General features: G+C 36.1%; 1 protein-coding gene across 2 annotated transcripts in view; it reads left to right on the plus strand.

Annotated features, from left to right (window-relative positions):
* ADGRG7 (adhesion G protein-coupled receptor G7) overlaps window positions 1–13,666 on the plus strand; it is a 64,476-nt gene extending 50,810 nt beyond the window's left edge. For both annotated transcript variants that reach the window (XM_028119242.2, XM_028119243.2), the window contains exons 13-16: window positions 521–611; window positions 2,496–2,651; window positions 4,690–4,846; window positions 13,406–13,666. In XM_028119242.2, coding sequence (XP_027975043.1) covers window positions 521–611; window positions 2,496–2,651; window positions 4,690–4,846; window positions 13,406–13,666 — 665 coding nt within the window. The remainder of the gene's footprint in view (window positions 1–520; window positions 612–2,495; window positions 2,652–4,689; window positions 4,847–13,405) is intronic.
* The last annotated feature ends 2,277 nt before the right edge of the window (window positions 13,667–15,943 follow it).

Here is a 15,943-nt window from a genome sequence, read left to right on the forward strand (position 1 = left end):
ATCGGGCAGCTGTTCTAGTCACGTCCTGAGCTAAACTCAAGTTGTTAATTTCCTTTAACATCTCTGTTAGTTTCATCTGAAAGTTAGACCACATATGATTAACTTCCTAGCTACCTTAAAAGAAATGTTTTGAGAACATCAAGAGTGACTCTAAGAAAAATAATTTGAAAAATTTATTGGGTTCCAGCAAAGAATTGTGTGAGTGATATCTAAATTTAAATTTATTCAAGGGAAAGAGGAATTAGGCCTTTTAAGAATGGAAATTGTGGTGAGAGTTACAAAGAAATCAGAAATGTGTAAGATTAGTAGGTAGAGCCAACAATAAAAGAAAGAGGCAAGCCGTTACCAAAAAATGATGTCTTCCATTGACCCACATCTGTAGATCGTTTGGTACATTGTCTACAGTAGAAGAACAGTACACAGTCTTGAAAAGGGTCAGACATATAATTCATTCATGTTCTGTTATAATTAATTCCAGTCTTGAGTAAATTATTAATTCAATGCCTCTCTTTTACCACAGGAGTCCCGGCTGTGGTGGTGGTTGTGACAGTGGGAATTATTTTTTCTCAGAGGGGTTCACAATGGGAGTTAGCCTACCGACAAGAAGAAATGTGAGTTTATATATTTTTCTAAATGTCCATTTATTTGATATAAGAGTGTAACTGTTCAGTGATCTTGAGTCCAAGTGTCACCATATATATGCATCTCACTTTATAAGTATCATAAGTGGGTATTTCAAATTCTCAAACCACACATTATATTTTAAATATAGTGACATGAAAGTTGCCTATAATAAATCCTTTTGTAAATCAAGTTATTACCTTCCAAATTTATAATCTAAACTTTGTTAGATTTGTCTCCTTTTATTAAGCCTAAAAATCATAGGACACAATATGTGTGCTCCTTAATAACCCTTTATCTTAGTTTTCTTATCTAGGAAACAGGAATAACAATGACAGTAATACCCACTCTGAGGTGAGGGGTCAAGAAAGTAGGAAGATGTTTTATATTTGAAGAGCATTTTCTGTGTTTATGACCAGTTTTATACTGATATGATTAGAATGAATATTTTATGATGACTTATCACACATAAAAAGTTCTCCCTGAGATTATAGTATGCATAGTTGTTACTAATGGAAATACCTGACTGTGGTGTTTGTTTTTTCTGTGAGCTGGGAGAAAAGAATTTTGAGCCGAGGGGCACCTGGGTGGCTCAGTGGGTTAAGCATCTGCCTTTGGCTCAGGTCATCATCTCAGAGTCCTGGGATCGAGCCCCACATCGGGCTCCCTGCTCAGTGAGGAGTCTGTTTCTCCCTTTCCCTCTGCTCCTTCCCCCTGCTCTCTCTCTCTCTCCTTCTCTCTCAAATAAATAAATAATTAATTAAAAAAAAAAAAGAAATCTGGGCTGTCTTTGTGTGTATTTCTCTCTTTTTTAAACGATTTTATTTATTTGTCAGAGAGAGAGAAAGAGAGAGAGAGAGCGTGCACAAGCTGGGGGAGGGGCAGTCAGAGGGGAAAAGCAGGCTCCCAGCTGTCACGAAGAAGAAATTTGGGGGCTTTTTTGTTGTTCACTGCTAATATCTGATACCTAGAACTAGATATTACATAGCATGTATCCCATAAATACTTATTAAATAAATGAATTCATTTTTGCCACAATGCCAGGAAGTGATTACTATACCTCACAAATGAGGAAAAAAAAAAAAACCCACCAAAACCATTTGCAACAATAACAACAACAAAAACCTCAAAACAGATGCAGTGAGGTTAAATAACTATTAAAATATTTTAAAAAAATAAAATATTTTAAACATCAAACTTTTAGAATGTCCACTAATAAGTGACTATGTAAATAACTCTATTACAAAATAATGGAGTAGTATGCAGCTATAAAAAATGGCAGTCTTTATAATCTCATCTGGAGTGATCTCCAAGATATGTTGTTAAGGAAGTTATAGAGGTACCATGTGTTATTATTTGTTTAAAAATCAGAAAAAAACTTTATTTGCTGACATATGCATAACCTAAATCTGGAAGAATACACAACAAACATTGATTAGCACTGGAGACTAACCTAGGTGACTAAGGATAGTTGTAGGAGGGATAATTGTAGGAACAGTTGTCTCTCCATGATGACTTGTACCTTTAAAATTTTGACCCACCTAGATGTGCTCCATGTTCAAAAATGAACTAAAAGAATAACTTGCCGAAAGTCAGACACCTAGTAAGTGATAGAGTGACTTTTTAATTTGGGACTGCCTGATTTAAAAGCTGTTTCCTTTCCACTGACCCATACATCAAGAAATATGGCAGAACTAATGTTTTTCATTTTTTTTCCTAGTGGTTGAATTCTTGAAAGTCATTTCAAATATGCCAAGGGATATTGGCTTTTAGCAATTCTCTTAGTAAAGTGAATGTCAGTAATGTTAATAGCATAGAGAACCAGTATGTATAACATTTTTAATCTACTAAAATCATTTTTTTCCTCCCCATAGCTGCTGGCTGGCAGTTTCAGAAAACAATAGTCTTATAACAAGTCCGTTGTTGTGGTCATTCATGATACCTATCACCATTATCCTCATCAACAATATTGTTATATTTATTATCATTATAGTCAAAGTGATATGGAATACTAACCAGAATCTGACAAGGTAAGATTACCCATTAGTGGGGTGCTTCCAGGCATGACTCATGTAGTACATAATACAGCTCCACAATACATCCACAGAGCCTAAGAGTTTCAGACTTCTGGGACAATGGCAAGGGTATGTGGTTTGCAGGGCAGATTTTCTTTTAAACTTTGTCTCAGAAAGTAAATCTTCTCCTCCTCTCCCAACAATATGGAACTGCATTACATAACATACTTTCATGCTGTATGAGCCCAACTAAAAACTAAACACAAAGACTTCAAAAAAAGAAAATTTCTCTCCCAACCACAAATATTCAAGAAATCAGATTTGAATCATTAAAGAAATGAGAAGATTGTGAGGAGATGCTAGTAACTGTATTTCATTTTACAAACTAGTATCTACAGGCTATATTTTACATGTGTTTCTTGAATCTGATAGTGGCTTTAAGTTTTTAAAATTAGTTTAAAACATATACAAATTGGGAGATTTCACTTAAAAATTATATTTTCTCTTGAAAAAACTGGAACATCTGGCAACATTGCGTCCACATTTCCTGCAGGCGGCCATGTGCGCTCTGGTTGATCAGTTCCCATGTGTGCCGCTTCTCTCCTTACTGGAACCTTCCTACCTCAATAAGCATTTTCATTGTTGTCCCTGTAAACAAAAAAGCTTTCAGTTGGAGAGGTAAAGAATAGAAACTATTAAGCAGATCTACACTCTCCTTAACCACACCTCCACATCACAACTGGTTAGAAAACAGTGCTAATGAGCCCATGAATTCAGGTTTAATTTTACAAGACAGTGTTTATCCCCAGTATATTTATTATAAGCACATTTGTGAGCTTTGTTGGTCACCAAATGGATCCATTTAGTATGAACAGATGGGTGAAAACAACTGTCATTAGTGGGAATACCATCTTTAATATGTGCTTTACTGATCAAGAGTAAGTATCATCTTTCCTATATGAATGATAATCCATATTGTGGGGAAATGTGGGGGAAAAGACTATCATTGATAATCATTCAAACCTTTGTTTTAATAGCAATGCAGAAACATCTTGGTAAAATTTTCTTAGCTTAATTGCAGAGTAGGTTATATTTCCTTTATACAAAACAGTATCATTTTGGCCACAGACAGCAACAAATTTGACTTTCTAGATTTTGGCTGACAGTTCATGGTTCTTAAATTGGCTTAGTCACAGTGAAAAGCAGGTTACAATTTAATTGTTTAACAAATTATCTTTCATGTATCAGTTAGCTTTTGCAGCATAACAAACCACCCCAGAACTTATTGGCTTAGAGTGACAAATATTTATTATTTGTCATAAGTTTGAATGTTGGTCAGGTACTTGTTCTGGTCTTCTTGAAAACGGATGGATGACCTGAGATGACTTATTTCTGTGCCTGGTGGTGGGTGGGTGGTTGGTTTTGAGTGGGAGCTGCTCAGTTGGGAAAGCTAATCTCTGTTCTGTGTAGTCTTTCATCATCAGTTAGGCCAGTCCAGGCTTCTCAGTATAGTGGTGTCAGGGTTCCAAAGAACAATAAAAAAAGGTCAGCAAAATGCTTTCAAGCTTCTGCTTATGGAATAATTGCTAACATCCCACTGGTAAGTCATATGGCTGAGTTCAGATTCCTTCATTTTTACATTTTAATGACCTTTCATTCTCATATCACCCTACATTGTGGGAAGGTCCCAGATGCCCAGAAAAGGAATTTCTCACCGGCTGATCCACAAAATAATCACCAAGATAAAATTCCTTTCCAAAGAAAACATTTATTTTTGTGTGTGTGTGTGGTACTTGCCTGCAGTAGTATATAAAGGACTGTTTATTCCTAAGCTTTTAGGCAAGTTTCACTGTATTCCTTAATGAAGCTTGCTAAATCAGATTTTACCCAGATATAGGTCTAACATGGTTTTCTACCTAATGCATAATATTGTTAAATAGTATATATGGGCACCTGAATATGTATTCTCAATTAGAGGGTAACAATGATATTAATAAGTAAAATGGTATTAAGAAATAAAATCATGTTTTCTTTCTTGCTTTCTCTTACCTAGCACAAAAAAGGTTTCATCCCTAAAGAAGATTCTTAGTACATTATCTATCACAGTTGTTTTTGGAGTTACCTGGATTCTGGCGTACTTTATGCTAATTGGTAATGATGACATCAGGCATATCTTCAACTACATGTTCTGCCTTTTCAACACTACTCAGGTATGGTGTGGATTACTCTGAAGGTAGCAGATCATGCAGTGGTGGGGATGATATCACTCTGGACTAAACTAAAGGTGACCTTGAAAGTCATTGCTTAGTTACCTTTAGGAGACTCTATTTTCAATACATTTTGAAGGAAGAGGGAAGAAAGCTCTTTATGACTTACCTACTATGTCCTTTCCTGGGCACAGTTCATAGAATATAATTGCAGTAAGGTTAGACCACATTAATCCCTCTTCTCTTAGCAGAAGAGATTGTGTCCAGCAACTGGCTTGGCAAACACCCCCTGATTCCTTTTCTCCCATGTAATAGGTTCACGGCAGCTCCTCACCAGGGTTCATATGGTTGATATGGTTGATATGGACAATGTTACAGTTACTATTGGAGCTTAGACCACAGTGGGGTTGGCTGAATTTTGTCTTTCTTTTCCTTTTTAAAATTTCTATCCTTACCAATATTTTTGTCTGGTTCTCTCCATTGCTGAAAGAGGAGTATTAAGATCTCCAACTGTAATTGTGAATTTGTTTATTTTCCCTATAATTCTGTCAATTTTTGCTTCACACATTTTGAAATTCTGCTATTCGATGCATATACATTTATGATTGTGATATCTTCTGAGTCAATTAACTATTTATCCTTTGGAAATGTCCCTCTTTAACTTTTATAGTACTCTTTGTCATGAAGTCTGTTTTATCTGATCTCCAGCCTTCTTGTGTATATTGGTTGAATGGTATGTATTTTTTAATCCATTCACTTTCAACCTATCTGTGCTTTTACATTTAAAGTATGTATCTTGTATGTAACAAGTAGATACATACATTTAAAGTATGTATCTTGTACATAGCAAACAAAAGGGTAAGACCTTTTATTCATTCTGACAATCTCCATCTTTTAATTAGTGTTTAGTCCATTTAGAGCTGATGTAATTATTAATAGGGGTGAATTTATATCTACCATTTTACTATTTGTTTTCTGTTGCCATTCCAGTTCTTTATTCCTCTGTTTACTTTCATTTTTGAAGGATATCATCCTTGAATATAGAATAATGGGTTGATAGATTTTTTTCCCCTTTTAGTATTATGAAGAAGTCATTTCACAAACTTGCTCCAGTTTCTAATGAGACATCCTCAGTGTTTCATATTCTTCCCCCCCCCCCCCGTATGTACTGTATTATTTACTTTGGTTGCTTTCAGGAACTTCTCTTTATCTTTGATTTTTAGCATTTTCACCAAGATATGCCCAGATATTATTTTTTTTGCATTTATTCGGCTTGGGATTACTGAGCTCCCAGAATCTGTTTATTTATATCTTTCACCAAATTAGAGGAATTTTTTATCTTTGTTTTTTCAAATAGTTTTTCTATCCTGTTCTTTTACCTTTCTTTTTTGGGGGAATTTAATTATATGTAGGTTGGACCATTTGATATTGTTCCACAGGTCCCTGAGCTGTTTATTCTTTCTCATTCCTTCTTCTTGCTATTCATCAGATTCTTTCTCATTCCTTCTTCTTGCTTTTCATCACATTCATCTTAGCGATCCATCTTCAAGGACTTTGATTTTACCTTTAATCATTTCCAGTCTGCTGTTTACTCTCTAGTGATTTTTTTTTCAGATATTGTACTTTTTTTAGTTTCAGAGTTTTTTTCTTATCATTTTTCAGAGATTTTATTTTGCTGATATTTCCTAATTTCGGGTTCATTATGAGTACATTTTCTTTTACCACCCTATGCATATCATAGTAACATTTAAAATCCTTGTCTGCTCACTCTAGTAATTTTGGTTGTCTCCTGGACATTGTAGATAATACAGGTAGCAACTCTTCATTCTGTATTATTCCTACCAAGAATGGAGTTAGCGTATAATTAACTTAGCTGGACTAAAACTGAAAACTATCTCCTCTAGGGAGGACAACATTGGAAACCTCTGTTTAGTCTTTTTAGCTTCAGACAGGCTTCTTAGAGTTCACTCCATGCATTTATAGTTCAGAGGTCAATTAGAGATTTGGGCAGAATTTATAAACAGAATCTGGACCTCCCGCTCTCTGTTTCCTCCTGGATAGTCTGAATATTCTTCCTTATTTTTCAGATTCTGTAGTTGCCCTAAACCCTGTCTTCCAGTTTTTCAACCTAGTAAGACTGCCTATTTAAACTCCAGGTTTAGTCACCCTGTGTGGGCTAATCAGACTGTGCCTTCTGGCTAAAAGATATTAAAAACAAAACAAAACAGGAATCCTACCCAGTTACAGTTCCCTTTTTCCCAACTGTAGATTCTCCTTCCAGTTTCAGACTGCTTTTAGTTGTCATTCAGTATCTTCAGGTAGGTTTTTAAAAACTATTTGGTCCAGAGTTAATAGTTGCTATATGCAAGAGTTTGGTTTGAAGAGCAGAACCTTATGAAGTTGTTTTTATAACATAATTATACATAAGACTGAAGGTGCTTTTTATTCCTTGAGTCTTATCTCAAGATATTTAATTATAAATCTTTAAAAAATATTCCATTCATATTTTGTTTTAAAATTGGCAATGAAGACTTATATTCTTTTTCATTTTTGTAACCCATTCTATTAATATATTGGGGGCATCTACTCTAAGAAGCAGAACATTTAGACTAAGGATTATAGTCACCTTTTAATTTTTATCATGGCAAAAATAGTGACATGAATGAACAAAAATGTTAGATTAAAAATGAAGATAATTCTGTTTGACCTTAGAGGATTTTTGTTTGTGTATATGCATGGAGAATGTCAACCTCTAAGATAAAACAAATATGCATTATTGAAAGACTTATCTTGAAATTGGAATTTCTCTCTGTGCTTAACTCTGTGCCTCCTCTCATAGTGAACAGTGGCTTTTACTCTGATGAAAAATACTACAAAGACTTTTCCCTCTGTATATGGAGTCTTACTATTTGTCTCTATACAATTTAATGCTGTATTATCATGTTCCTAGAAATTTATGGATATTGCATATTTCTGGTACATTGTATCTTTCATCATTATAACAAGTCACTCTCAGTTCCATTTTGTCTTAAATTTGATTTTCCATATATTAATGTAGCAACTTCTAATTTGTTTTTCTTTGATCTTATCTATTTATACAGTTTTTTTTATCTTTAAGCTTTCTGTGGCACTGTGATTTTGACTTACCTCATTTTAGATCCCATATATTTAGATTTGTGTTTTTTAATTTTTTATTTATTTTTTAATTTTTATTATTATTTTTAAGATTTTATTTATTTATTTGAGAGAGAGACAGAGACAGAGACAGAGAGAGCACGAGCAGGGGGAGAGGCAGAGGAAGGGGAAGAAGCAGACTCCCTGCTGAGCTGGGAGCCCAACATGGGGCTCCATCCCAGGACCTGAGCTGAAGGCAGATGCTTAACCATCTGAGCCACCCAGGTGCTCCTAGATTTGTTTTTTTTTGAATCATTTTCTCATTGTTTTTCCATTTTATTAAAAAAGTTAACCTTTTAGCTATTTAGCTGAATGTTAGCTGTCAAACTAATATGTTTGATCTTATTCTGTCATCTTATTCTTTTTTCACATCAATCCATTTCTTCCTAAGTTTTATATATATTGTGCTCAAAAATTATGCATTCTTTTACTTAGCCTTCTTTAATTATTGGGACATTTTCATTCTGTTAATTATTATCTTTGTTTATTAAACATTACTACAGCTTTGTAAGATACAATTTTCAATTTCCAGAATAAAACAATATATATTGACTCCTCCCTTTTTGAGGTAAAAACATTAACACAGTGTAGCTGTTGCTTCTGGTCTCTCGGTTTATTGGTACAACTTAAAATTTACTCTGCAATTATTGTTGTTAAATTAGAGTGTCTACGTTATTTTCTTTCAAGAGATTGGATTATATTTGATAATTATCTCAATTGCATTTTCTTTTCTTTAAAAAATTCTTTTTATTGAAGTATAGTTGACATGCCTACAATTTCTTATGCTTAAATAGTCTCAATGCCTTTTGCTAGTCCTTTTATATTGAAATGTCCTGTTATTTTGACTTTTTAATTTTAATGAATCTCTCATTAGTATATTTTTGAGTAATTGTTTAATAGGTAGCTGATAAATATGAATGAGGACTTTCCTACCTGGTAATTTTTCTTTAGGTATCATGACACATGAACCACCAATTAGCTTGGCATTTAATTCTTGGCAGTAATCTTTTTTTTAATTGAAATTCTATAGACTTACTAAGATTTTGTGTTGTGCAAAAAGGTCAAAATTCTCCTTTTGTTTTTTATGCCCATTCTTATGCAATTCCTTAAAATTAAAAAAAATAGTTTTGGACTCCTAGGAAGTTACAAAAATAGTACAGAGAGTTCTTATGTACCCTTCACCCAGCTATTTCAATGATAACATCTTATGTAACTATAATACATTGTCAAACCTAGGAAACTGACATTGGTATAATCCACATAGATTATTTACTTAGAGGCTTTAAACTCTTGAAGTGATGACTTTAATTCTAACTTTATTAATTTTACTATGAATTAAATTAATAAATATAATTTATCAAATTAAGTAGAATTATTGTAATTTTCTAAGTTCATTTGTCCCTTTTCTTCTTGTACTCAAAAATTAACTTTTTATACATTCAAGTCTCATCTCCTTAACTAGATTTCCAGTTTTCTCATGCAAGAAACATGCTCATGTGTATCTTTCATTGTAGATAATCAGGATGTTTGATATCAGGATGGGCTATACTTGTCTAATATTTTGTGAAGCAACTGCAGTGTTTGATGATTGTCTTGTTGTCACTGGGAGTAGTAACCACTGTGGGAAGTTGGTATCATGTTGGTTGTTTTGGGCTCTGGTCAAATATCACTGAGGAGACAAGTCTTTGATACAAAATGGAAACTATTGGAAAGAGCATTAGATGAATTTGGACCACAAATGTCGAGGAGTCTGTATAGTGCAGCACGGGGAGCTGCTTGGCTGTTTAAATTGAAACTACCAGGGTGCCTGGGTGGCTCAGTTGCTTAAGCGACTGCCTTCGGCTCAGGTCATGATCCTGGAGTCCCACATTAGGCTCCCTGCTCAGCAGGGAGTCTGCTTCTCCCTCTGACCCAACCCCCTCTCATGCTCTCTCTCTCTCTCTCTCAAATAAATAAATAAAATCTTTAAAAAAAAAAAAGAAATAGTTTATAAAAAAAATAAATTGTAACTACCACATTTAATGTTTGTAAGCACCTCACCCTCTATTCCTGGTGGCCCTCTCCAGTGTCTTTTGAGAATTATTGCCTCAAGCAATGGAAATGTGCCTGCCACTAAATTTAAATGAATATAAGGCAGTTTTTCACTGTTGTTAACACCCAACTGAAACTCCCCAGAAGGGAAATAAATAGGATAATCTTAGTCTGGATTGCCAGTTGACCCATGAGTTTGTTGCCTAGAGTGATGAGGAATATGGAAAAGTACCTGGAGGAGGTATAATCAAGGATACTCTCTCCTCTATGCATGTGAGGGGCACATTATAAAATAGAGGCTCATTACAAAATGTTAATACTATCTGGTAAAATTGAGGGTGGCCAAATGGCAAGAGCACTGGGCTAAAAGGAGATTTAGGCTGTCTTCCAGCTTTACCATTAATGATCATATGATTTTAGAAAAGTCATACAATCTGTCTGAGTGAGGTATGTAAAATATAAAATGGAGGGGGGGGGTGTTAAAATTGGTGCTGTGTTTTTCAAAGTGGGTCTGACTATTATTGCCTATGTGAGAATTTACATAGTATTTTAAAATGCTTATTCCTGGGTTTCATCCCTTTCCTACTCAGTCAGAATCTATGTGGTAAGAGCTAGAAATCTTCACTTTAAACAAGGATTTGATTTTCATGTACACTAAAGTGACTAGTTTACACATAAGGCTCCTTCTAGATTTAGAATGCTATAATTCTAACAGACATTTACTAAATGCTATAGATATTACTTAAAAAGCAAAATTTGATATTTGTACTAGTGAGAATTAGTTTGATCCATACATTTTGTGTTTTTCAATAACATCTTTGGGATTTTAGGGAGTATAGAAGTACACAGTTTCACAGGATGGTGTCTTTATGAATTCTCCATGGTCTAGGTCTTTTCCTAATAGTCGCACAACCGGAGATTTTATCCAGTCTGTCTTTGCCATAGAATTAAATATGAAAGAGTGTACTCCACAAAGAGGACCAGATTTCTCACGTCCTCAAAATAAATCTCTCTCCTTTGAACATCAGGATGGCCAGTGACCAGTTTTGCCCTTCTGAAACCTATGTCCCTATGCATCCTTCCTTGTGTCATCAAGGCCTTCATCAGAGGAGTAAATACCACCTGTTGGATAATGATCAAGTTAATCTTCCTGTTTTTGGTCAGAGAACTGGTCCGTCTCTTGCCAATATGTATTGATTTTATTAGTTAAAGTCTCAGGGTCTTTGGGTGATCTTACCAGAGCACCAGAGTATCCTACAATAGTATTCATAGGATATGATTCTAGAAATAGATCCTTATAAGGCTTGGGCCCTAGAGATGCTAATCTGGAGATATCATGGATTTTTTAAAGTAACTTTTTATTTCTAAATAGTTTAAAACAAGAAGTTGCAAAAATAGTATAGAGTTCCCAGGTAGTCTTTTCCCAGCTCTCCCAATGATAATATCTTTTTAAAAAAATTTTATTTATTTATTTATTTTTAAAGATTTTATTTATTTATTTGAGAGAGAAAGAGAGCGAGCACAAGTAGGGGGAGCAGCAGGCAGAGAGAGAGGGAGAAGCAGGCTCCCCACTGAGCAAGGAGCCTGATGGGGACTCGATCCTCAGACCCTGGGATCATGACCTAAGCCAAAGGCAACTGCTTAACCGTCTGAGCCACCCAGGCACACCCCTAATGATAGTATCTTCTATAACCCTTGTACATCATCAAAATCAAGAAGTGAACATTGGCGGGGCGCCTGGGTGTCTCAGTTGGTTAAGCGACTGCCTTCAGCTCAGGTCATGATCCTGGAGTCCCGGGATCGAGTCCCGCATCAGGCTCCCTGCTCGGCGGGGAGTCTGCTTCTCCCTCTGCCCCTCTTCCCTCTCGTGCTCTCTGTCTCTCATTCTCTCTCTCGCAAATAAGTAAATAAAATCTTAAAAAAAAAAAAAAGAAGTGAACATTGGCACAATACTGTTACTCAACTACAGATGTCATTTAGTCTGTTATTTCCAACAAAGGATGTTAATGAGAAATTAATGGGGGACTCTTAGATGCTGTCATATACTTTATAATATCCTTCTATTGCAGTTCAAGCAAGAGGCAGAGTAGGATGTTGGCTGGAAGAGTTTTGGAACCAAATGGAGTTGAGTCCAACTCCAGACTCCGGTGATTCCTGGTTGGGTAATCTTAGGCAAGTTACTTAATTTAGCTGAGCTATAGTTTTCTCATTTGTAACATGGGGATAGTAAGGCTTATTATAGGGTTGGTGTTAGGATCAAATGATGAGGATTAAATGAAAAGCAGTGTCTGATACCAACAGGACTTCATTAAGGGGCAGTTTTCATTTTAAAAGTGTACAGAAAATGTATTCAGTCTTTTGTGGATTAATTTCTCATGCACATCTGATCTTTGTATCAGAATCAAAAGGACAGAAAAGCAATGAATAGAAGTGCTTACAATTTTTTTTTCTTAAATGCACGAAATTTTTAGTTATGTTACTAAAATGCCAAGAACTGTACAATCAGAGAATGTTAGAACTGGAAGAAGAATTAAGTGACCCACAGTGCATCTACCTCTTTCAGAAACTGAAGAAAGGAAGGGGAGAGGGGCAAGAGATTGAGTCAGTCACCAATGGCTAATGATATAATTACCAAACCCATATAATGGAACCTCCGTAAAAACCCCTAAATGAAGGGGTTTGGAGAGCTTCCAGGTTGGTGAACATATTGAAGAGCCAGGAAGGTGGTGCACCTTCCTCCATACGTTGTTCCAGGATCTCTTCCATTTGGCAGTCCCTGAGTTGTATCCTCTATAATAAACAGGTAACAGTAGGTAAAGATAAAGATCTTTTCTGAGTTCTGTTAGTAGTTCTAGCAAATTATCAAACCTGAAGCAGGGAGGTGGGTTGTGGGAACTCCCGACTTTGCTGTCAAGTCAAACAGAAGTAGGGGTAATGTGGGGACCCAATATTTCTGACTAGCATCTGAAGTGAAGGCAGTCATAGGACTGAGACTTAACCTGTGGAATCTGACACTAACTCTCGGGTTGTTAGTATCAGAATTCAGTTGAATTGTAGGGACACCCCATTGGTGTCAGCAAGAGAGAGCGCCTCTCGGTGATAACAGCCAACATGTGGTGAACTGGGATCTGAATTCAGGTCTTCAAACTCTACTGCTTACATGTAGCACTTTCCATAGTAGAATAACGTCACCTCAGCCCTCTGAGACAACAAAGTGCTCAGCTGCTGCAGATGTAAACTCGAGTTGGGGAGTTGTTGTGCATGATGAGAAGGGTGGGTGGCAAAGTAAAATAAATCTCTTCCCTGATTCTGTATCTCAATGCTGATCTAACATTAAACTTTTATTCTATCTGCCAGGGATTACAAATTTTTATCCTCTACACTGTCAAAACAAAAATCTTCCAGAGAGAAGTTTCCAAAATGTTGAAGTCGCTGTCGCAGTCCAAGGGGAGAGTGAGGTTGCTGCCCTCAGTGGCTTGCCTGAGGCTGCGTGTAAGGATGTATAACATGCTCAGGTCGTTTCCAGCCCTAAGTGAACGCTTCAGGCTGCTGGAGACATCTGTAATTGTAGAAGAGACGACATTCTCTGAAAGTGACCAAGCAGACTCAAGCATCTAGACAGTGAAACCATTACCTTTTGTAATCCTCTTTTTGTACAACTCACGTTAAGTTTTGCTTATTCTGTTTCTTTCCTCTATTACTCAGTCCTCCCAGAAAGTCTCCCTCACTATATTTTGCTCAAGACTAAGAATCAGGTAAAACCTGTTGTTTATCATCATCAGGGGTAATGGATTTGATAGTTTTTCTATGATTCAATAGATTCTCACCTGAATGAAGTGAAGAATTCCACCCAGCATTCAAGATAACTCAAGATATCATTGTTACTTATATCATAAATGTGACAAACTTTGGTAAAACAAATTCTTTTACAATTTACTAAAAAGAACATGAGGAGAAAAATGTATCTTCCAGAACAAAATGGCTCCTAATGAACCCTGCAGGGAATTGCTTATATATAATAATACTTTTGATCTGTAAATATTTTCATTTGTATGTGCTTATACTTTTATTTCTACTTCAGGATTTTGCACCAGTTTAACCTCTGGAAAGGGATTTTTTTTTTTTTTTTCTGTTCAAAAAAAGAGCATGTTTTAGTGACCGGAGGATTTAGCTGTATAAGAAATGGGCAGTGAGACACAAAAGGATGAGCTGGTTACTGAAGCCTCTGTATATTTCCTTCTGGTTCTTGATACATCTCTCCTTTTATTGATGAAGTGACATCGAGACTCTTTAAAGTGAAAAGAAAGATCACCAAAGAGCCTCCTTTAGCCTGAGAGTGGAGTATATATGTGTTCCCTTGGTGATTTTAGTTTTCTTTGCACTTTTTCAATCTTCTTGGGAGTACAGCCACCAAAATTCCCTATAATTTTCCTGGAATGGCTATACCAAAATGTGCAAACTTTACATACATATTGTGGGGGATAAGAAAGCAGACGTTGATGCTTGTCTGCCTACCCTGAAATTCTACCACTTAGGAAGTAATTCTTATTGATTGAAACCTTTGCCTCATGCAGTGGTCAAGAAGTTTAGTGATAGAGATCAACTCAAAGTAGGTTAAGGGTCAAAGAGAATTTAATGGCTCAATTAATTATAAAGTCCAAAGGCTGAGTTGATTTTACATAGGGTAACTATATGTTCTAGTTCGCCTGAACCAGTTCTAATTTGTACCTGTTATCCTGACTTATGTATTACTAGCAGCCCCTTTTACTCTCAAGTGTCCTAGTTTAGGACATAAAATATAGGATAATAATACTAATATGATAATATATGATAATACATAAGATATATGATAATAAAAATTGGTTCTCATGATATTACATGGAGCGAACTTTAGGTCTAGAATTCAAAAGCAAGGAATTCAAAGAATGTGTTAGGATTCTTTATCTCTCCCTGTATCCTGGGTCTTTGTCCTTCTGTGTTTGGCTCCATCCTCAAATTGGATTACATGGCTGAATATTGGCCATTGACATCCCCTTTCTCCTGCCCTGCAACCTCCTTTCAGTGAAGGCCAGCTGAGCCTGGAAACTGTGGGGCTCAGTTCCTTGTGATAAAGGGTAAAGCAGGGGCAGGAAGAGCAAAGAACCAAAGAACTGGCCACCTTCCTTGGTCATGTGCCCACATGTGCCCACATGTGGCCACATGTGCCCACAGGCTTTGTGTTCAGGGAATACTGGGTCAGCCTGAGTCCCATGCCCACTCTGAAGTGGAGGATGGGGAATGGCCTCGTTGACAAGATATCTTAGAGTGGAGCTTGGACGGTTACATTGAAGATGGGCTCATCAATCATTTCCCTTACTCTGAATAAGCCAGTTAGATCCTTGTCTGAGCAGAGTTTGAATGGGGTGGGTAAGGAAAGCAGTAATTAATTATTTGGTGCTTTGGAAGTTGAAGAGCAGGTACAGGGGTGATAGGAGCCAAACAGTGACTTAAAAAGAAAATTTCAGGAAAGGGAGACTCAGAGTATTGGTTCTCATGATATTACATGGAGCCAATTTTCCATGTTTCTGATTTATTCTGTATGGTAACAGTGCCCTGTAGCCTTTCTGCTTGTGGCAGTGCATGAAGTTTCTTTGGGGGAACAAACTATCCTGACCTTTACGTTTTTCTTTCCTGGGTCTAAACTGACAGTTCAGAGCTGCTTGTTTAATTGTTGGAGTTTTGGATTGCTTTTTCTCTTACCCTTCCCATTTTGAAGTTTACCTTTCCTCTTTTTTTTTTTTTCTGTTACCAACCAAGGGAGATTATTCTCAAACTCATTGCCTTATTCAAAAGAACTTGGCATTCTTTGCAAATGTTTGGGAAACCTGGACCAAAAGTGCCAATTTTATCATACCC

Source organism: Eumetopias jubatus, unplaced genomic scaffold, assembly GCF_037043125.1.
Source record: "Eumetopias jubatus isolate StellerSeaLion01/CBP00866 unplaced genomic scaffold, mEumJub1_p1.0 scaffold_1, whole genome shotgun sequence".
Taxonomy (NCBI): Eukaryota; Metazoa; Chordata; class Mammalia; order Carnivora; family Otariidae; genus Eumetopias; species Eumetopias jubatus.